At 46.5% G+C, this 21,939-nt stretch overlaps 1 protein-coding gene across 1 annotated transcript; it reads right to left on the minus strand.

The window, feature by feature from the left end:
- Positions 1 to 1,993: 1,993 nt before the first annotated feature.
- LOC144759918 (uncharacterized) lies at positions 1,994 to 11,196 on the minus strand. Its single transcript, XM_078646508.1, has 2 exons — positions 11,108 to 11,196; positions 1,994 to 3,680 (listed from the first exon to the last, which is right to left on the minus strand). Exon 2 carries the CDS (start codon positions 3,647 to 3,649, stop codon positions 1,994 to 1,996), a length of 1,656 nt encoding a protein of 551 aa, XP_078502634.1. The 5' UTR covers positions 3,650 to 3,680; positions 11,108 to 11,196.
- Between the last annotated feature and the right edge of the window lie 10,743 nt (positions 11,197 to 21,939).

Here is a 21,939-nt window from a genome sequence, read left to right on the forward strand (position 1 = left end):
TCCACCACACTCTACCCCACCCCAACCCAATCTACCCTAAACCATTCTATATAACTCCTCTCCATTCTACTCCAGTCAAATGTACCGCAATCCAAACTACCCCAATATACTGCACTCTAATCTACTCCACTCCAGTCTTCTCCACTCTACTCCAATCTACCTCATTCCACCCCACTCTTTCCCAATCTATCCCACTCCAATCCACCCCGATCCATCCTACTCCACCTCAATCTACTCCACTCCACCCAAATCTACCTCAATTCAATCTACCCCACTTGACTCCAATCTACCCCATTCCACTCTACCCCAATCTATCCCCCTTCTATCTACCCCACCAACCTCATGCCACTAACTTTTAGCCATGTCGAGCAGCAGTCACACTGGTGTACATAATGGCTAAAACTCGTTGCCAAAGCCAATAGCTTTCGGATAGGAAACACCTATTTGTTTTTTTCATCATATTCACACGCAAAAGTTCCCTACAGCCAACTCCAAGCAGGCACAGGTGTTCAACGGTGCCTGGGCACAGCAGGGGATTCCCTAAAGGGCCTGGCTTATGTTTCTTTATTTTTTATTTTTATGGGTTCCTGGACACGTTTTTGGGGTTCTCGGACCCTTGCAAACGATGTATCCTTATTGGATATCGATAGGGTTTCAGACCGAGCACCAGGTCTCTGAACATCACAAATGTCCACCAGGGTACAAGGCCAATTACTGTGCCTGCCTAAGGTTTGCGGACCACAAGGGTCATGATGTGCAATCCAACCTCTGTTCAAAATCAGCAATTTCGTTCTGCATTTTAACATTAGGCAGCCCCTGGGCCAGGGAGAGATAGGATGGCACCACAGCTCTTTATGGCTTCTTTAGTATTTTTACAGAATGTGGGGAACAAGTCTCTTCATCATGTAATGGTTCAAGATGTAGCCAGCCAATCAGAGAGCTTCAGGTCCGCAGACCCAACTTTGGATTTACGTATCCGAAATGGATGGGCGAAAAAGCTCCCTCATCCAATCGGATCCAATATATTTTTACATTTGGGTCCACGAGTCCAGATGCACGGACCATTCATGGGCTAAAGGTCCAGCTAGCTCTATCTTAAATGACTAGTGGCTTAATTTGAAGACCACAAAAAAACACTGCATGAAACTAGCCATGCCAATCCCAAATAGTTTTGTGCAGATTAATTGAACTGTACCAAAGTTATTATATGTGTATATATATATAATTATATTACATGGGATTCTGTAATCCCTGTATAAATGGCAGCCTCTAATTTCTTTATAATCAGGAATTTGCACCAAGTCAGTGATTATGAAGAAAAGACGTCAGAACTCAGCTTTTATAAGTTATTACAGTCGAGTTCTGAGGGCACAATGCCTGCTGCCAGAGCCAGCAGCTGATGTGAAAAGAAGGTCAGGTCACGAAGCATAATTGAAGCAGCTGTTTAAAGCAACAAACAGAACTTTGCTTTTATTACTTCTGCTGTATGTTACTAGCTTAATATGAGAAGCAGAGGGAATATGTTTATTAGTTTCCTTAGATAAAGAAAGGGTGGAATCTTTCTGCATGTTCCGAGCTTCTGCACTTTTTTTTTTTTTCAATGGACATTTATTGAACTGTTTCTAACATCTTTTTGCAACAAATATCTAACAGTTTTTATTTTTACTTTTGCACAAGAGGTTTTAAGTTCATTCTTCATGTTTGCTGCATATATAGGAGCTATGCACCAAGGTTTGAGGGAAAGGTGATGGTGTTACCATGTATTATACGGGATAAAGTACCACCTGGTGCATATAATAGGATTATTGCAAGTCACCTCAGAGTTCCAAAACCTTTGTGTATCTGTCTATCACGAGGTGGTGTGCACTCCTGGAGAACTCTGCAGTGACATCAACATCCCTGGTCAGCCCTGCTGCTAAGGCTGGGGGTCAGTATCGCTCAGTGGGTTCATTCCAAACCATAATCCTCCCTTCAGAGACTTTCTAATATCTGCTCACAAGCATTTTGAAGAGGTTACATGTGTTAGTATGCACTCCGAGAGACCATTTATAGTGAAACACATACCTGGGGTAGCTTCGAAGAGCAATAAATGTGATTTTGTATTTCCTCTCGTCATTGAGTCTTCATCTGCAGTATTTGCATCCAGTCCTAGGAATGATGGAGGCACACACTGACCCCGCTCATCAGGACAGAGCAGTTCTACCTTGCAGTTCTGATGTTGATGCTGTGATTCAGGGTGCAGTGGTTCGAGTATGTAGTTCTGATCTGAACCCTCTGCATCAGTACAGGGAGGTTCTAGCTTGTACTTCTGATCTGAACGGTGTGCATCTGTACAGGCCAGTTCTAGATTGTCATTTTTATCTGGTTCCTGTGCTTCAGGAAGCACTGACTCTAGCTCTCGGTCCTGTGCCGCAGTGTGCAGTGGTTCTAGCTTGTAATTCTTATCTGAACCATGTGCATCAGTATAGGCCGGGCCTAGATTGTCATGTTTGTCTGGTTCCTGTGCTTCAGGGTGCATAGATTCCAGCTCATAGTTCACGATTGGATCCTGCGCAAAAGGAAGTTCCTGCTTCAAGCATAGGTGTTGCTGTAGGCACTGGGTTTGTTGTGACCCCAAATCATCAAAGGACAATAGCCCAGACTCTAAGTGTTCGTCTGATGACTTCCCATCAGGTGACACGGGTTGTAGGCACTGGTTCTCCAGGCGATCTTGGAAATCAGAACACATCAATTCTTCCTCCAAGGGATCATCAGGTCCATTCCCATCTGGCAGCGCGGGTTGTATACGGTGGTTTTGCTGTGGTTTGTGTCCATCAGGAAATAGTGGGTGTGGGCAGAGGTTCTGTTGTTGGTCCCAGCTATTATCACACAATGGGGATGGTTCTTGCTTCAGGGGCTCATCTGGCTCCAACTCTTCTGGGAACGCTGTCTGTACGCTCTGTTCTTGCTCTGGTCTCTGCCCATCAACAAATTCCGAGTGAAGACACAGCTTTGCCTCCTGTGAACTGCATGTAGGATCTGTCTGAGGGCACCGGGATAGAGGACAATCCTGCTGTACTCCATTTCTATCTGGAAACCCAGGTTGCATGCACTGGTCCTGCTGTGGGTGATGTCGATCAGGAAACATTGGCTGTAGACAAAGGCTTGGCTCCTCTGGACGCACTTGAACCTCAGTTGGCAAGGAGAGCGTACACTCCTGCTTTGGTGCATGCCCATCAGAGAACACCGGCTGAAGACACAAGCTCGGTTCCTCTGACCTGTCCAGTTGAGGTGTCGCAGGAGACCGGCTAACAGCACAATCTCTAATGCTCGCCGGACAGACCATCTCCAAAGACACTGCACCATTATCTAGATAACCTTGATCCTTTTCTATCCAGATTTTCTTAATCAGCCCAGCGACTCTAGAAGGTACGTCCTCCACAGTATTCATCAAGTTATCCAGTTTTGCTTCCAACTCCTCCAGCATGGATAGAAGGATAATGTGGGGCAGGTTCTCCGAAAGCGGTTCCAATTCATTGTCCCTCTGAGTATCTTTTCGCGATCTTGAAGCTGAGACGTCATGAAGACGTAAAGATGGGACAGTGGCTCTTACGGATTCACGTGAACACTGCGCTGTCACTTTCTTTCCTGGAGCCCGTCTTCTCCCCATTCCGGTAAATTGATGTTCAAGTCTCAAGTGTCTGCAGAGGAGAGGAAAAGAGAAAAGACAACACGTTATCACAGGACAGTTGGGTCAAAATACTCCTTCCTGTCTCACCAACCCCAGTGTGGTCAGAGAACATCGCTCATTTCTAAAACCAGAAAAAAATGAATCATTAAAATGTCACAATACCCGCAACTTAGTTCATATATTATGAAAGGCAAGGTTTTGAAATGTGTTGTCAACACTATGTCTGTTCCTTGGTCTGCTCAAATTGTACACTGTGCAACCACAAAAAAAGAGAATATTCTAACAGCGTTGCAGCAATGAAAGGTTTATAATACCCTGGCAGACCAGAGTGCACTATCATTCTCACTTGCACTGTACAGTTCTCTTTTGCAATATTCACTTCAGTGACTGAAGCATGCGCCAAACCTACCAAACCTCTACAGGATCTACAAAACGCTTGCTATGTCATTGCATATATAGGAAGCATGTTCAACCTGTGGTTTCTTGGAACTGAATCAGAAATACATTAAAGAGGAGATAACAAATCAGACCAGGGAAGAATCTAGTCTGAATAGGCTTGTGGGTTGTCAGCTTTCTGGTTGAAAGGAGCATGTACCAAAGCTGCGTCCACCTGATATGATCCTCTGTAATTTTGGAATAGAAAGTAAATTCCAGTGTATGCATTTCCACCTGGTTTGCAATTAAGTGAGGGGCTTGACCGCTCACCCCTTTAGGGCTGAGGCAGAGGGTCTTAGAGGGGATATGTTATTTCAATATAGGTGTGGCGTGTGCCCACCTCTGAAGATGATGTAGTACACAAGCTCCGTCGCAGTGAATTACTTGTAGTCCATGAATGGTGATATTGGGTATTCTTACATATACACGGTTGGCATTATGCGATCTAAATAGGACTACAGCCACCGCTATTGACAAATACTAAATCTGGAGTGTTTAAGGATTACTCTATGTATAGGTTTTATACTGGAATAGTGTGTTTCCAGTACGAATCCTATGCTTGACAGCACACACACCTCTGGCTTATGGTGTAAAGGTTTTGTGTGGCACTAGGTAGACTGTGTACTATTCAGGGTCAGTGGCAGTGATCCTCATGGATCTTAGTGCAGCCTTCGACACAGTCAACCATCGTGTCCTCATCCAACGGCTGGCGGCAGCAGGGCTCACCGGGATGGCGCTCAGGTGGATAGAGTCCTTCCTTGACGGGCGCACGTTCCAGGTATGGGACAGCAATCACCACTCGTCCACCCTCCCCCTCACGAGCGGAGTCCCCCAGGGATCATCTCTAAGCCCTACGCTTTTTAATGCTTATATGGCCCCCCTTGAAGACGTGGTGACACCCTTCGGCATCAAAATTGTGAGTTACGCGGATGACACACAGCTGGTCGTCTCCCTATCCCAACTAGACGATCACCCAGACAATTTGGCAAATTGCCTTACGAAAATCTATAGCTGGATGTGTGAATCTTCACTCAAATTAAACGGGTCGAAGACCGAAGTGATGCTCATGGGAAAGCAATGGGTGACCATCCCCCCATCAGCCTGGCCAGACGTGTTCGGGGAAATTCCCACCCCGAAAAAAGAAATTAAGACCCTAGGAGTCTGGCTAGAACCCGAGCTATCAATGAAAACACAAGCGGCCAAAACTGCAGGAACCTGTTTTGGGCTTATGCGCACCACCCGCAAGATTCTTCCCCTACTCCCGCCCACCTCCAGAAAACTCCTAGTCCAAGGGCTAATATTGTCACGGCTGGACTACAGTAACATGGTTTACCTGGGTGCCCCTGAGGTCACCTTGGCTAAAATACAACGAACACAGAACGCTGCAGCCCGACTACTCATGAACCTTCCCTCCAGAGTGTCAGCTAAACCTGCCCTCAAAGCCCTGCACTGGCTCCCGGTGCGTCAAAGAGTGGAATTCAAAGCCATGTGCACGGCTTACAAACTGATTAATGGAGCTGGCCCCCCGATTCTCAGCGACCTGGTAACGCCTTATATAGCTCCCAGATCCCTGCGGTCCGAGAATGAACATCTAGCCATCATCCCCAAATTTAAAAAGACACGCACTGGTGGCCGACGCTTCTCTGTGAAAGCTTCCACCAGATGGAACTCACTCCCCCGTTCCCTCAGACTGGAACCCAGCTATCTTATTTTTAGAAAAAAATTGAAAACACTTCTATTTCCGAAATAACGTCCCCCCCCTTTTTTCTTCCTTTTTTCTCCTCCATCTCATCTGGATATCAAAATCATTACAGCGCGGGGATGCCTTCGGGTCACCAGGCGCTCTACAAGTCGTTAAAATAAATAAATAAATAAATAAATAAAATACTAGTGCAGGGGCAGTGAGAAGCAGCGTGCTGTATTTCATAAATCTGGCTCAGCGCGGCTTTCTCCCCCTTGCACATCACAGCGCTGCACCTAACTGCTGAACTATACTGCACTAAAAAATAATAAATCTGCCCCGTAGTGTGTATGCGTGGTCTGCTCTGCCTCAACCCTCACATTCAACTGTGTATGCGTGGTCTGCCCAGCCTCAACCCTCACATTCTCTTGTGCATGCTTGATCTGTGCAGCCTCAACCCTCACATTCTCCTGTGTATGCGTGGTCTACCCAGCCTCACGTCAGAGTTGAGTTCTGTGTGATTATAAGATAAACCACGTCATCTGTAATTCTACGCGCTTGGTCACCAGCACTAATGATTGAATGTGTTTTACACCAAGCGAGTAGAATTACAGATGACGTGGTTTATCTTATAATCACAGTGAACTTTCGCCAGCACTTATTTGGTTGGAAATGACGAGGTGTCGAACATGATGATGGAGAATTAATGCTTTTTGCAAAAGCACGTAAAAAAACTCAAGAAAAATGTTTAGGTTAACAGCAATGACGTAATGTTTAATTTACATACTGCATGATGATTTTAATGCAATGTCTCATGCTGTTTCTCCCAACATTGACTAAACAAGTCTGTTTTTCCAGCTCCGAGGACGGTCAAACACCTTGAATCTGTTGTCACTGTCTATTTCGTAGAGGTGGGTCATATGATATTGTATAAACACTGTGATTTGCATTGGACTCGTACTCGTGAACCAGGAGGTTTCCCCCGAAATGAGCAGAGTGACTTGGCTTGAAATAAAAACACGCTGAAAAGGAACACTTGTGGCCCTGGCATCGTTTGTGGGATACCGGCGAAACGATTGTTGAGATTTGGGGTTCGCGACCCCGCCAAGGCCCGCCACTGAAAGTGGCTCGGGTTTAGCTGTAGGTTTACACATATATAGAAGTAGAGATGGACAAGGCAGGGGAAGAGAAATAAAGAGAAAGTTATTCGATTTTCACAAATGCGATGGCGAAAATCCTGAGATCGGTGCTTTGAATTTCGCTGCTGGAGCAGGAATGCTTATTGTGAAAGGGGATTTATTTGTAATTACAAATATTCAGCAACTAAAGCTACACTTTCAAGTGCTTTATGTCTTTTTATTGTAATGTTATGCACTAGTCCACTAAACTTAGAACACATAACCAATAACAGGATTTCCTGCAATAGGAGTAACAAGCTGACTGGACAGCCACATAAAACCTTTTTGCAAGAAAAAATATAGACTCAATCGCAAAAAGAAATATCTTTATCAATGTTTGTTCAAGCTTCTTTTGATAGTACTTGGCTGGTGGACTATAGTCAGCTTGGGCTTTTAGATGCTTTTGCCGGCCCTGGGTTCTGAAGGTTTAACACGATTAAATATTTTTGGGGCATCACACGGACTTCAATGACCCTAAGAGCAGTAATAAATTCAAATGTATTCCAAATAGGGAGCCCCAAGTATGTGTTGCCCTGCCCCCACCAATCATTAAGTATATCAATGAACTAGAAGTCAGCTTCATATGCTAGTTATGAATAAAACAACCACCTTACTTTAGGGAACAAAGTGCGGATATCAAAGGGTTTAATGTACAGAACTGTGGACAAAGGTGCTTAATAAAGACATGTATTCTGAGAGAAGAAACTAATATTGTTCTGTAAAAATATGCTTTTGTTTCCTCCTAGCATACCTCTAAATCCATTGCAGAGATAACCTCCCACTGAATACAAACATCAAAAAACAAGGTCTGAGCAGGTATTCGTGAAAATGAGTAACAACTCCAAACGGACCCATTGTGGACGAATGTATGACGTTACAACGCATGCACTTACAACGCAGTTTTTACATCACAAAATCAAATACAACGCATTCCATTACATCGCATGACACTACATCGCATTTTAAAAAACTACCTTTATAACGTATTCCATTACATCTTATACTACCTTTACAACGCATATCATTACAACGCATACCATCACACTTCATTTAAGGTAAGTATTGGATAGTATGGGGATACAAATTACTAATCTAACTACAGGGGGTGCAACAGTAGGGTAAGTGTTGGATAGTGTAGGGGTAAAAATTACTATTCTAACTCCAATGGTATGCGTTGTAATGGTATGCGTTGTAATGTCTGCAAAGTAGTGAATTGCGATGTAGTATCATGCGTTGTAATGCCTGCGTTGTAGTGTCATGCCTTGTAAAGGATGTTGCGATGTAATGCCTGCGTTGTAAGTGTAGTGCGATGCAATGGTTGCGTTGTAAAGGTTGCTTCCCATTCTGGATATAAAGGAGTTAAGACCACACACTGAGGCCACAGTAAATCTTTGATGTATTATAACAAGGTCACAAAGGGACCCCCTTGTACAGTACACCTCAAGTCCTGAATTTCAGCAAGGATACATAGCATTCTGGGACATGTAGCTTGGATCTAAACACTGTTAATATGGGTGTTTAAATATCATAATGCATATGCATAATGCATAATCACCTTGGTTCAACAAATCCCTTTATGAGGAAAGGAAGCAGCTAAGACTCCTGGAGAAGCAATGGAGGCATTTGCCCTCCACTGACAATTTAGCCATGCTTCGCACAGCAAGATCCAAGTACCACAAGCACATCTTCCTTGAGAAAGCGACGCACTTCAAAACCCTTCTTGACTCCGCCAAAAATAGACCCAAAAAACTATTCGATCTCATCAAGACTCCGAGCTGCTCTCCCCCAACCTCCAAGGTGGAGGATTCTACAAAGAGAGCAGCGGATTTCGCTATTTTCTTCGATGGAAAAGTGAAATCACTTGTGGATCAGGTTGCTCATCCTACACCTCCAGAGGAGCGCAAATCCTTAGCCATTTGGCAGAGCTTTGACCCCCATATCTGAAGATGCCCTTCTCAAGTGCATACGCGAAACAAAGCCCTCCAACCATTCTCTTGACCCTATCCCCAGTGCCATTGCCTTTGACTTCTATACCCATTCCCTTTCCTATTAGACCACTCTGATCAACCTCTCCCTCTGGCAAGGCTCCTTCCTGTCTCCTTCAAAACTGGGCAGGTCACCCCTCTGCTTAAAAAGCCCACTGCTGATGCGAATGACCTCAACAACTTCCGCCCGATCACTAACCTTCCCTTTCTTGCGAAGATCACAGAAAGATGCGTAGCAAAACAACTCTCTCGTCATATCAAGGACAATGATCTTCTTGACAATTGTCAGTCCGGCTTCATCCAAAACTGCAGCACTGAAACAGCCCTACTGCAAGTGGTTGATGATGCGCTGAGGATACTCGACTCAGGGGGGTCCTGTCTGCTAATTCTCCTTGACCTTTCCGCAGCCTTCGACACTGTTAATCACAACACCCTCCTCAATATTCTTCAACAGAGAATGGGCATGGAGGGCACTGTGCTTCAATGGTTTGCATCCTTCCTCTCTGACCGATCTCAAATGAGTCTTTCTTCTCCAGCGGCGGTGGGTCAAGGTGTTCCCCAAGGCTCTATACTTGCACCCACATTGTTCAATCTCTACTTAGAACCACTGGGAAACCTCCTAAGCAAATCCGGGATTCACTATCATCTCTATGCAGACGACACTCAACTCTACCTCAAGGTTGCCTCTACTCATGATCTCTCCATCCTAAGATCTACTCTTGACTCCATTCAAAACTGGATGTCAACTCATCAATTGATTCTGAATCCCTCCAAAACTGAATTCCTCCTCTTCTCCTCCTCACTCTCTCCTCCCCCGGTTCAATCATGGATGGATCAGATGAATCTACTAAACAATAAACCCATCATTGTCGACAGCGCAAAATCCCTTGGTGTCATTCTAGACAAAAAACTCAATCTAACTCCCCACATCAATTCTATTGCAAAATCTGCTCGTTACCAACTGCGCCTTCTTTGGGGAATCCGTCGCTTCTTCCCGGAGCAGGACCTTATAACCCTGGTGCAATCGCTGGTCCTCTCCAGACTAGACTACTGCAATTCTCTTCTTACTGGCCTCCCCAAATCTCACCTGTCCCGACTTAAGTCTGTCTTCCATTCAGCAGCTCGTTTAATTTATGGAGCCAAAAGAAGCGATCACATCACACCGATGTTATCCACCCTCCGCTGGCTTCCCTTCGAGGCTAGAGCTATCTACAAGACCGCTTGTATCACCCACAAAGCCTTGCACTCCTCCTCTCCCCACTACCTGGCGAATAAACTGAAACTCTCTGGAGGCTCTAGACCTTCACGCAATGCGGAGAATCTACTGCTTGAACCTCCCACTTTCAAGAAGGAAAGAACAATGGCCCAATCCTTTTCAGGCAACGCAGTGAGAATCTGGAACTCCTTTCCGCCTCAGCTCCGGACCACCGCCTCCTCCCAGGCCTTCAAAAGGGACCTCAAAGTTCTCCTCCTGCAGAGACACCTCCAAAAGTAATTCACGTCCTCTTGCTATTTGGAGGAAGACTTCCCACTACTGATAATTTCTACTTTCCATGACCATGGAAGTGCCTTCCCAGTGGATTCCTGTGGTTGGAGTGTCTGCCCCTTTTGCAGTATTTTCCATGTACTTGTGTTCGGTGCCCTTTTGTAACATGCACACACCACTTTGCCCTTGTAACACACGGTTGCTACCTCTCACATGTTTTTACCTTTGATACTTGCACAAGTGCCACCTTTGCCTACGTAACGCTTGTTCTTGTGCCTGAGTTTCTAGCACTTATTGCAGTATTATACCTCAAATTATACTTTGTTTTCTCTTGTAACTGCACACTTGTCACTTTTCCTCTTGTGCACTTTTTACTACCTCATGTATTTTTAGCTGCTCACAATTTTTACTACCTCATGTATTTTGTTTGCTCACAATTGTCACTATTACCTTATGTAACGTAACGTTTGCTTTTGCAATCTGTTCTTTTGTAATGTTTCTCATTATGTTTCATTTCTGTTCCTATTGTGAAGCGCTCTGACGCCTTCGGGTAAAGTCCGCGCTATATAAAAATGCATAAATAAATAAATGAAGGGATTCGTACATAACATCACACACACACCTGCAGGCTGCATTCACCCCCCCCCCCCCCGCCAACAACGCCTCACTTACCTGCTGAAAGTGAAGGGACCTGCAGACAGACTCCTCCTTGGCTGGACAGACGGACAGAGCACCAGGGCTTCTCCCTCCTCTGCTGCAGGCTGGGCTCCGCTGCTAGTGCTGATTCTGCCGCCGCTAACCCGGAAGCAGACACGTGTAAGGGCGGGGGCGGGGCTTCATTTCGCCTCCGCTGCTGGTGCTGACGCTGCCCCCGGTGCCCCGGACACTGTTCATCTCTCAGGCCTGAGGAGAGCTCCATCGGCTCCGTTGCTTCTGCCGAGTCTGCCCCGGGTGACCTGGAAGTGAAACTGTTCATGAGTTTCCAACAGTGAAGGAGAAGAAAAGAGAAGAGAAGAGAGGAGAGAGGGTGAGACTGAGGAGGAGGGGGAGGGCAGGAGAGGGGGGGGGGCAGAGGGGAACAGGAGGGAAGAGGGGGCAGAGGGAAGGGGGGCACAGAGGGGGAAGAGGGGAGGAGGAGGGCACAGAGGGGGCATAGGGGAGGGGGAGGGAGGAGGCGGCAGAGGGGAGGGGGAGGGAGGGGGCGGAGGAGGAGGAGGGAGGGGGGCGGAGGAGGAGGAGGGAGGGGGCAGAGGAGGGGGCAGGGGAGGGGGAGGAGGGGGCAGGGGAGGGGGAGGAGGGGGCAGGGGAGGGGGAGGAGGGGGCAGAGGAGGGAGGGGGAGGAGTGGGCAGAGGAGGGAGGGGGGAGGAGTGGGCAGAGGAGGGAGGGGGGAGGAGTGGGCAGAGGAGGGAGGGGGAGGAGGGGGCAGAGGGGGGAGGAGGGGCCAGAGGGGGGAGGAGGGAGGGGGAGGAGGGGTCAGGGGGAGGAGGGGCAGAGGGAGGGGGAACAGTGGAGGAAGAGGGCTGCAGAGGAGGGGGTGAGGGGGCAGAGGAGGGGGTGAGGGGGGCAGAGGAGGAAGAGGGAAGGGGCAGAGGAGGGGGAGAGGAGTGGGGGAGGGGAGGGGGAGAGGAGGGGGGCACAGAGGGGGCAGAGGAGGGGGAGTTGGGGGCAGAGAAGGGGGGCACAGAGGGGGCAGAGGAGGAGAGGGGGAGATGGGCAAAGGAGGGGGGTGAGGGGCAGAGGAGGGGGGTGAGGGGCAGAGGATGGGGGTAAGGTTGCAGAGGAAGGGGGACGAGGGGCAGAGGAAGGGGGGGCGAAGGGCAGAGGAAAGGGGGCGAGGGGCAGAGGAAGGGGGGGAGGAGCAGAAGAAGGGGGGACGAGGGGGCCAGAGGAGGGACGGGGAGGAGTGGGTGAGGGGGATCTTAGGAGCATCTTTGGCAGAGGAGGCGGGCAGAGGGGGGGGGGGGGAGTCTTAGTGGACCCGGTGGGCTTTAAGGTGGGAGTGAAATAAAAATGCCAAGACTTGGCTTTCTATAGATAATTTTAAATATCATATCCAAATATTCTTGTACCATCTGTTAGAATGTTATTATTGATGATTCGCTCAGCAATAAATATCTGTTATAGAAGATACCCTTCGAGGTGAACATACGCTATCCAAGAAACACGTTATGTCTCAGTGATGTGGGACCTTTTACTGCAACTCTTGTAACTCGGCCGTGAGTCGGTTTGACAGTAAAAGGCCTCTTTCCCCGTCTTACACCCACTAGTGCAGGTTACAGTAAAATACCTCTTTCCCAATGCTGTCAGTGTTGGGCGCAGTGCTGGGGGCTCCCACTCCTGATGGGCTATTTCATAAAGCCGCTTTAAGAGATGCGTGGAATTGCGTCAGTATGTGGGCGACGAGAGTGGCGTTCTCATAATGCTTTGTTCCGTTTACCAAAAAACACAAACTTGTAATAACAAGCATTGACATAGCCAATAGGTCTCGCCTTTGGTACCTTATACGTATTTAGCTATGCAGCACAATATCCTTGGTGCAACAACATCAACTGTTCCAAAGGCGAGACCTATTGGCTAAGCCAATGCTTGTCTTATGCAAGGGGATGGTGTTTGGGGGGGGGACCTTTGTGTGCGGGAGCTTGTTGTGGGGAGCTTAGTTTTTCGAGGGGCTGTTTGGAGGGGCCTTGTTGCATGGGTTGGCTTATGGATGAGAGTACGTGAAGCTACTTGGGGTCGTCTTGTTTGAATGTGGGAGCAGGTGGGGAAATCTTGTTTTGGTGTGGGGATGGTTGGTGAAGAAGCTTCTAGTACGCTGTGGCTTGTTGAAAGTGCTTGACTAGACGTGTGTGTTTGTGTATGGGGGGTCCCTGCTTGGAAGTTGTGGCTCAATAGAGTATTGCTTGGACACAAACCTATTGGGTGTCTTCATCGAATGGCTGTTGAGGGTTGTTATTTTCATTGTGTGTGTGTGGGGGGCTCGTTGGGAAATAGTTTGCTTGGAAGTGGAGACTGGTTGTGAAGAGCTTGATGGGTTGTTGGGGCTGGCTTTCTTTGGGCGTGGGGCTCTCTGGGGTATTGTGTAGGCATGTGGGTTGCTGAGGGAAATTTCCAATTGGTGTGGGTCGTGGCAGGTGGCTATATGGTTGAATATGGGGAATGGATGGGGTGTTCTCCTTAAGATGTGGGTGTTCACAGGGCTAATTTTGCTTTGCTTTTGGGACTGGTTGAGGAAGCGTTATTTTGGTTTTATGCAATGTAGAGCTTGGGAAGAGCTTTCCACTGTGTCAGTCCATTTGGTGGTTTTCTCTTGATTGAACGTGAAATCACAATGGGATATTGCGTGGGCGCTGTTGCGAAGGGTTATTAAGGACGTTGGGCTTGGTGTACCTTGAAATTTGATTGGTATTGTTTTGGTTGCATGTGGTGCATGGCTGTACTGATAGTAAGGTTTGTTTGGAAGAGGGTGGGTAGATATGAGGGTTGGACTTACTTAGACACACGGGATGTTGGAAAGTAACTGTTAATTGGTCTTATTTTGGCTGGGTGTGGGGACTGCTTAAATCAACTTTGACTGGAGAGTGGGGCTGGTTCGAGGGAGCATGCATGGGCGAGGGGGCTGGTTGGGAGTTGACCTTACTGGCGTCTACATCGTCCTTCATCTGATGGTGATGTTGATGGCACTTACTTTGTTTATCTGCTGCCAGCACATGTTGGTGGTCATGCTCAAAGGAGGGGTGCACTGGAGTGGTTTACCAGGGGTTGCGCTTTGCGCACATGTGGATGATAGTTTGGGTGCTTTACCTTTCGGTGGGATGTGATGGCTTGTTTGATGTCGTGCCCTGGGGTTTATTGGTAGGGAGTCTTGCGGGAGTCTTTTCACAGCAGCTAGAGCAGTTTTATCAAGAGGTCGGAGTGCTGAAATCATGGAGCGCTGAAATCCTGAAACTACGCACCAGCATGAACTACTCCGCTCGGTATCATCTGTGTAGGTGGAGGGGGCACCGGTAGGTGAGGGGGAGGCGGCACCAGTCTGACGCCCTCATGCACAGGTTCTGGGGAGGAGGGGCCGCGCTCTGTGCGCTCTCACCCCTCCAGCCCCGGCCGTGCCAGGGCTCCCCGGGCTCTCAGCCTAATTACCAGCAGCCCCGGGCGGGGACGGGATGTGTCCTGAGGTGCCCTTGGCAGACACTGCCAGGGAGTGACGTGCAGACGAGATGGAGGCGGGGACCGGAGCACCGGGGCAGGGGGTAGGGACAGGGAGTAGGGAGGAGACTGGGGAGCACCAGGGAGGGGGCAGAGACCGGAACCGAGCTCGGTGTGGGGGCCGAGGGGGCTCCTCTCCTAGTCCCCGCACACCCTCGTCCCTCCGCCGCCGTGTCGCACTGCAGGAAAGGAGTGGAATGAAGACGTCATGATTTTACACTGTAATGGCCACAAGTTATCAAGGGTTTCCAGATTCCCCTATTTGGGTGTTGTCTTTGACGACCGTTCTACATGGCACCCCCAATTGCTGGAGAAAAAAAAGGTTTTGGCACGATCCATATCCGCAGTCCTTGGTTTCTCACGTAAACTTGGGGTGAAGCCCATAGAGGCAGTTTTAAAAGTGTACGCTGCTAAATGTATAGCCATCGCTGTGTATGGTGCTGACCTGTGGGGTATTAAGCCTGTCAAATTTCTCCAAGTGGTCGAAGATAATTTTTTAAAATCCATTCTTTCCTTGCCAAAATCCATGGCCAGCTTCATTGTACATCAGGAATGTGGGGTGGATTTTTTGGAAGACCGAGTTTCTATGGCCCCTCTGTTGAAATGGATATCTGTGTGGCTCAACCCAGAGCTTGTAGTTAATCATGAAATCCTGAAGGACTGCCTAAAATTAGATCATTGGTACATGATTTCCTGGCTAAAATATGTTGAACAGTTGTGTGTAAAGCTGGGAAGGCCTGAACTGTTCCACAACCCATCAGCCCTTGTGAAGTCTGATTTGAAGTGGACAAAAAACACTTTTTTGTTGTACAGTGGAATGGACAGGGAAAACAGGGAGTTGATAAAACCCTCTGTTAGGTCTCATCAATTGATTGTCTCCTCAGACCATGAACCGGAACTTTACTTGAAGGTTGTTAATAATCCAAGTCATAGGTACCTTCTCACTAAGTTCCGATTGAACAAAGTCCATTTGTTAATTTCTGCCCATCATAGCTGGACTAGGGATCTGGATTTGAATATATGTAATTGCGATGGCTACTCCATCATGGACACTGCCCATTACCTGTTCTTTTGTACCTACTTTAAAGACATCAGGAAAAAATGTATCATCCCCCTGTTAAAGGGGAGAGGGTTTAGGCAGGTAAAACCAGCTATTTTATATCTTCAGATGCTAACTAATATCTGGGAAATCTATAATGTTGTCAAATTTTTATTTATTGAAGTATGATTGGGAAAAATGATCAATTGGACATAGAATACCCACTACAAATTTTGTTTATTGTATAACTGAATCCAGCTTTTTATTCTGTAATGTTTTTATCATCGCTTGCCTCTTTTTAAATTGTAAAATGTAATCTCTTTTTAATGATGTATTGCGACCTTTGGACCGTTTTTTAAGTGTGTCTTGTACTTTTATGGTTTCTGAAAATTGAACCGAATAAAGTATTTCTTGACTTGACTTGACTTGAAGACAGACGCACACTAAAGAGAGGCAAAGTGGGACGGGAAAAGAAGAGAGAATGTGAGAAGTAGAAGTAGAGAGGGAAATGAGGCGGGAAAAGAGACGGAATGAAGGATAGGAAGACAACCAAAAGAGAGAAGAGGAGAAAACAGAGTCACAGTGAGTCAGGTGAAAACAACACAAGCAGGAGTGACGCTGACTTTTCTCTATTTCTGCCGTCCCACTTGGACGGACTTGGCCTGACTTCCTGCTGCCGGAGAAGGTTTATTATCTTCTTTATGGGGCCATCTGTTTGGCCCCATAAAGATAACAAACCAGGTTTCAGGTTTTAAAGTCTTTATTTCGATTTATCAAATCATAAAAGACAAAATAGATAAAAAAAATACAAAGGAATATAACCAATTCGATTACAATAAAAGAAAAACAAGAGCAAAACATTTCATATCGAATAGATAAAACAGGATTAAATTTCAATCGATAATTAAAGAGGCCTGAATATTTTATAAATAAAATTCATTGCATAAAAAAGTCAACTTCACAATTCAAAATTGCGGACAATGGACACTGGTGATGAGGCGTAGTCGTAGGATAATTTAGCAGCTATATACTCAAGCTAAACAGATTATGACCAATTTGCAATATAACCTTTGTGCTTGGCGCTAAGGCATGATGGTTTTAAGCCTTAGAAGCCAAGCCCATCCCAGATACTTAGCCAAAGTTATCACAAAGAGTTCTGAAGTATTAGTTCTGAGCGCCCATATTGCTTCCATCACTGTTTTAAATGACAATTTTTTAAACAAGTGTTTTAACCATTTCTTTCGGGGTGCTCCATACCTTGGGCAGGCAAAGAAGAAGTGGCCTTCTGATTCAATATGGCCTGGGCAACATGTACAATAGGGCGATATCCCTGTGGACCGTTTATTCAGGAAAATGTTTAAGGGCAAAGCGCCCACTCTGAACTGATGGTACAGCTTCTTATCTAACGGTCGAGATATAACATCCCAATATGGCTCTCTCGATAAATCTACTTTGAATGTTAAAAACCTGCCTGTAAGGCCATTTTTGTTGGACAACAGGACTCTATTTAGGCGGATAGTGGCCCAGTATAAAGATTTAAATTCGTCTTTGGGTGGGAAAACATTTGATTGTGGGGATGTCCAGAGGTGTTCCAAACCCATATCTTTAAGAATGGATTTGACAGCAGAGAACCATGGTATTTTCGCTGAACCCCTGATAGACCTGACTTCCGACAGTGCGTCTGCAAAGAGGGACAGGTCTGGGGATGTCCATATCCGTCTCCACAGTGCCACTAACCTGAATCTTGCCATCTCGTTAATAGGAGGGGAACCAAGGTCCAGACAAAGGGGAAGTGAAGGTGTAGACTGTGGGAGGCCCACCAAATTTCGAAGGAATCTGCATTGAATTTTAAATAAGTTAGACAAGTCCATATGGCCCCATAGATCCGCGCCATATAAAATGACTGTAGAGATTTTAACATCATAGATCTTAAGGGCCGGTAGGACCCGTTTTGTAATTGATTCCTTCTGCTCTTTGACGAGACAACCCGTCAGCCTGGCAAGTTTAAGATGTTGCGTATTAATCTGATCTTTCCATCTTAAACGGCTATCAAGGGTAACCCCTAAATAGGTCATTGTATCCACCTGTTCGAGGTTTGCTCCATTCAGCTTCACTGAACTCCGAACTAAACGATTCTTTGTAAAAACCATAAATTTTGTTTTCCCCACGTTGATTACCAAATTATTGGTGACACAAAACTCCTCGAAGCGGTCCAGAGCCCGCTGGAGCCCGCCACGTGTCTTCGAGAGGATTAAAGTGTCATCTGCGAAGACAAGTAGCGGGAACCTCATCCCTGCCAACATTGGTGCGTCAGTAGGGGTATCCATGAAAAACTTAACGACTTGGTCGATAAAAAGGAGGAAGAGGGTAGGGGCCAGGACACACCCCTGACGAACACCTCGGGTTACAGGGAATGTTTCCGTCACTTGTCCCTGACCCCCCCACCTCACCCTCGCAAAATTGTCCTCATGGAATCTTACAATGAGGTCCAATAATTCCAGTGGGCACCCCAAACTTTTCAGCACACCCCATAGCCTATCCCTAGGCACCAGATCGAAGGCGGACTTCAGATCGATAAATGCAGCATAGATGGTGCCACCACCCAACCAAACCTCCTTCCAATAGATCAGGCAGAATCTAAAAACCTGATCTATGGTGCTCATTCCCGATCTGAAGCCCGCCTGCATGGGTGACAAGATATTCTCCATTTCGATCCATCCCTGGACCCGTCCCAGGACCATACGCGCCACTATCTTTTGAATCGAATCGATTAAACTGATAGGGCGGTAATTGCCCGGGATGGATTTGTCACCCTTTTTGTAAATTGGGACGATCTCGGCCCCTTTCCAAGATCCAGGGACTAAAGCTCCAAGGGCCAATGTGTTAGCTATCCTAGTAATGTACGGCAGCCACAGGGTGGGATTAGATTTAAACAGATCAGCAGGGATCAAATCCATACCGGGGGCTTTACCTCGGAGAGTCAGTGCCAATGCCAACTCGGCCTCAGCAACCGTGAAGGTAAGTTTTTCACTTTGTGGGGTCAGCCTGGATACATTGCCTAGGCGGTTTATAGTCTCATCGTTGCTACCTTTAAACTGGGCCGAATAAAATAAAACCCAATCCTCAAGTGGCACATTATTTCCCGGAGTAGAAGAATCTATATTTTTGCCCCATTTGACCAAATCCCAGAACCTTTTCTGATTGTTGGTGGTGGAGGCCTCCAGGAGGTCTGACCAAAATTCATCCTCCCACTCCCGTTTAGCTTTACTAAGGTTTTTTTTATAGTAAAGTCTAGCAGCTCTCACTCCAACCATGTTCCGGGATTTTATGGCAGAAATGAGAGCTGTATGTGCCTCTCTACATTCCTTATTGTACCATTTTTGGGGCAAACAATTACTTCTAACAGCAACATTTCCACATGGTTTAGATAACAGGGTCTTTACATTTTCAAAACAATTGATATGAACACCCATCACACTATTGGCTGCTTCAGTATCCACCCCCGTTATATCTATTTGCAACATTTCATTAAGTGCATTCTCAACTACGACATTAATATTATTTAGTAAACACTCATCTTCCATAACCCGTGACCACTTCAATCTCCTCCTGTCGTTGGTAAGATGAACGTCCCCTGTATAAGTGACAGATGGTTCCTCGTGTCTGTTTAAATCCGGTGTCTTCAGTAATAAGGACAGTGGATTGTGATCGCTTTCCGGGCGCTCTAATACTGCCATGTCGATTAGCAGAGCCCAATGTTCCATGTCCAGTAAAATATAGTCAATCTCTGCCTCTGGCCATTATCGAAGGTACAATTTCCCTTCACATCCGAGGCAGAGCGGCCATTACATGCACGGAACCCATTTTGTAAACAAAAAGCCATCCAAGACACTGCAGCCTCTGTTACTTTAGCCTTCTTCTCCACTTGTAAGTCTGGAACACCCCATACAGCATCATCTTCCATAAACCATGGGTCTCCCATATCTAATACTGGTTCTATAGTACAATTTAGATCGCCAGCAAGAATGGTAGTAATGCCTCCGCCCATTTTCATTATCATATGATCAACAAGTTTCAACAGGGGTGGGCTTCGACCACCAGGCAGGCCTCTTGCATAGATATTAACAATGTTCATAATTTGCTTGCTCCCTTTATTTATTCTGATAGCGAGGAGATCTTGACTCTCTACCGGGAGCTCCATTGGATAGAGGCCCAGGGATTGTTTTACCCAGATCAGCAAGCCTCCTGCAGCCCGCCCTTTGCCTCCTTTGATTGCGGGTTTGAAAAAATGTATGTAACCCAACTTATGGACAGGCTCAGTTGCCCATGTTTCCTGCAACAGGATAATATCGTAATTGTCCATAAAGTTTGACCAATCCGTAGACGCAAAGCGCGCCTTAATACCCGCTATATTCCAGCACAAAATTTTTAGACAATCTTTCAGGTTATCTGGCAACAGAGGGTGTAGGGGCTGGGCAGATCCGTGAAGCACCCCTGTATTGGCATTAACCACTAGTTTCTTAACACGCTCTGCTGGGGCGTCAATAATTTTTTATTTTTTATTTTATTGTCTATCAAAGACCCCTGGGTAGCAAGGTATGGTCGAGGGCTGTTTAATACTACTGTGCGGCCTCCTACCCCATCTACTCGATTGGTTAATTCAGTTGGGCACACCATGTTATAATCAGTGGGTTCTAACATTGTCACACTACCAATCAGAGACTCACTAGAAGAATCATTGAGTCAATCTATAGCTTCTAGTCCAGAGAGGGGGCCAAAACGATTAAAAAGAAAGGGGCGCTGGTAGTCAAGCGGGGTTAATGCCGGGGGATGTCTTGCAGCAGGACCTTTACGAAACAGTGGGTAAGATTGAAACGGTATTTGCCTGCGCGGATAAAAATAAGATAATGCTAAAGTTTGTACATCCCCCTGCCTTGCAAACCTAGGTTCTCGTTTAATGACATCTACCACCCATGAGTCTTTAAGCGAAATAAGGATGCAATCTCCTTCTAGGTCTTTTGCCTCCGGCCCAACCCAATCTACTCTCCTCACATACAATATCTCCGTGGGGGTGGAAGGGGGTAGCGGGCGATTTTTGTTCAGCCAAAAAGTGACTTTATTAAAAAGGTCGCCATAAGATTCCCTTGCACCCGGTTTTAATGGGGCTACGCCGGTCAAAACGATGGTATGTAGGGCTGCTTCAGGTGGAAGATCAACACTGGGAGTATTTGGTCTTTTACGCCCCCTCTCCCTATGATTGGAAGAAGCAGTACGTTGGGCTCTTGAGTTACTTGGAGAAGGGAGATTTAAGTTAGGTTGTATAGGAGGACCCATAGTTTGACGCCCACCAGTGTTTTGTTTAACCACTGGTTTTAATTGGGGCTTTAATACCTGAGTTTGAGAACCAGCTCCTAAGGAGTTAATAGAGATGGTTTTGGTTGTTTGGCCCCCTTTAAATGCGATGTTATTCATTCCTATGGTTTTATTGGGGGCAATTTTACCTTTATCCATATTGTTGTTATTACTAGGAACCCTACTGGGTGCTGGTACAGCAATAGCACCCGTATTATTTGAACCAGATAATGCTCGAAGCATCGTATGGTTTAAATGGATCAAATCCACCATACTATCAATTTTAGTGGTCATAAGCCTGGTCCGCTCAAGGATTGGTATGAGTAATGTTTTAAACATGGCCTCCATTTTTGCCAGCAAAACCTCATCACTATTGAGGCACATGGGACAGGTGGTTGAGGAACCCAAAGCCAAAAGGGTGGGGCATAGCATGTTGTTGTGCGTTGAGGGTTTTAACGGGTTTGGGTGAGGCTCAGGCCCCTGGCCCCATTCCCCTTGAACTTTATGTACTTCATCAATGTTTTGCTTTTTTCCCCCTGACATTCCAAAATCCCGTTTTCTTTTTTTAGTATTAGGGCCAGAGTTAGATATAGGGGAGTAAACATTTTCAGATGATATGGACATGTCGGACTGGTTGAGGGGTGGAGTTCCAGTAAGCTGGCTAAAATCCTGTTCCTCGCTGATCAGCGAGTCATTATCCTCCACCCCCACCCCCTGTGTATCTTTGGTAGTATTTACACTATTCATTTCTTCCCTTATTTTATCCCTAGCTTGGCTATCCCCAATATTTTCTGAATGGACTATTGCGTCCGTAGAGATGGTATGGACACAATTGAAGGCAGCATGGGGTACAGAGGGTGGAGGGGAGATAGATGAAGCTAAGGCCCCCAATGAGGATCGCTTCCCGTT

Source organism: Lissotriton helveticus, chromosome 1_1 (assembly GCF_964261635.1).
Source record: "Lissotriton helveticus chromosome 1_1, aLisHel1.1, whole genome shotgun sequence".
Taxonomy (NCBI): domain Eukaryota; kingdom Metazoa; phylum Chordata; class Amphibia; order Caudata; family Salamandridae; genus Lissotriton; species Lissotriton helveticus.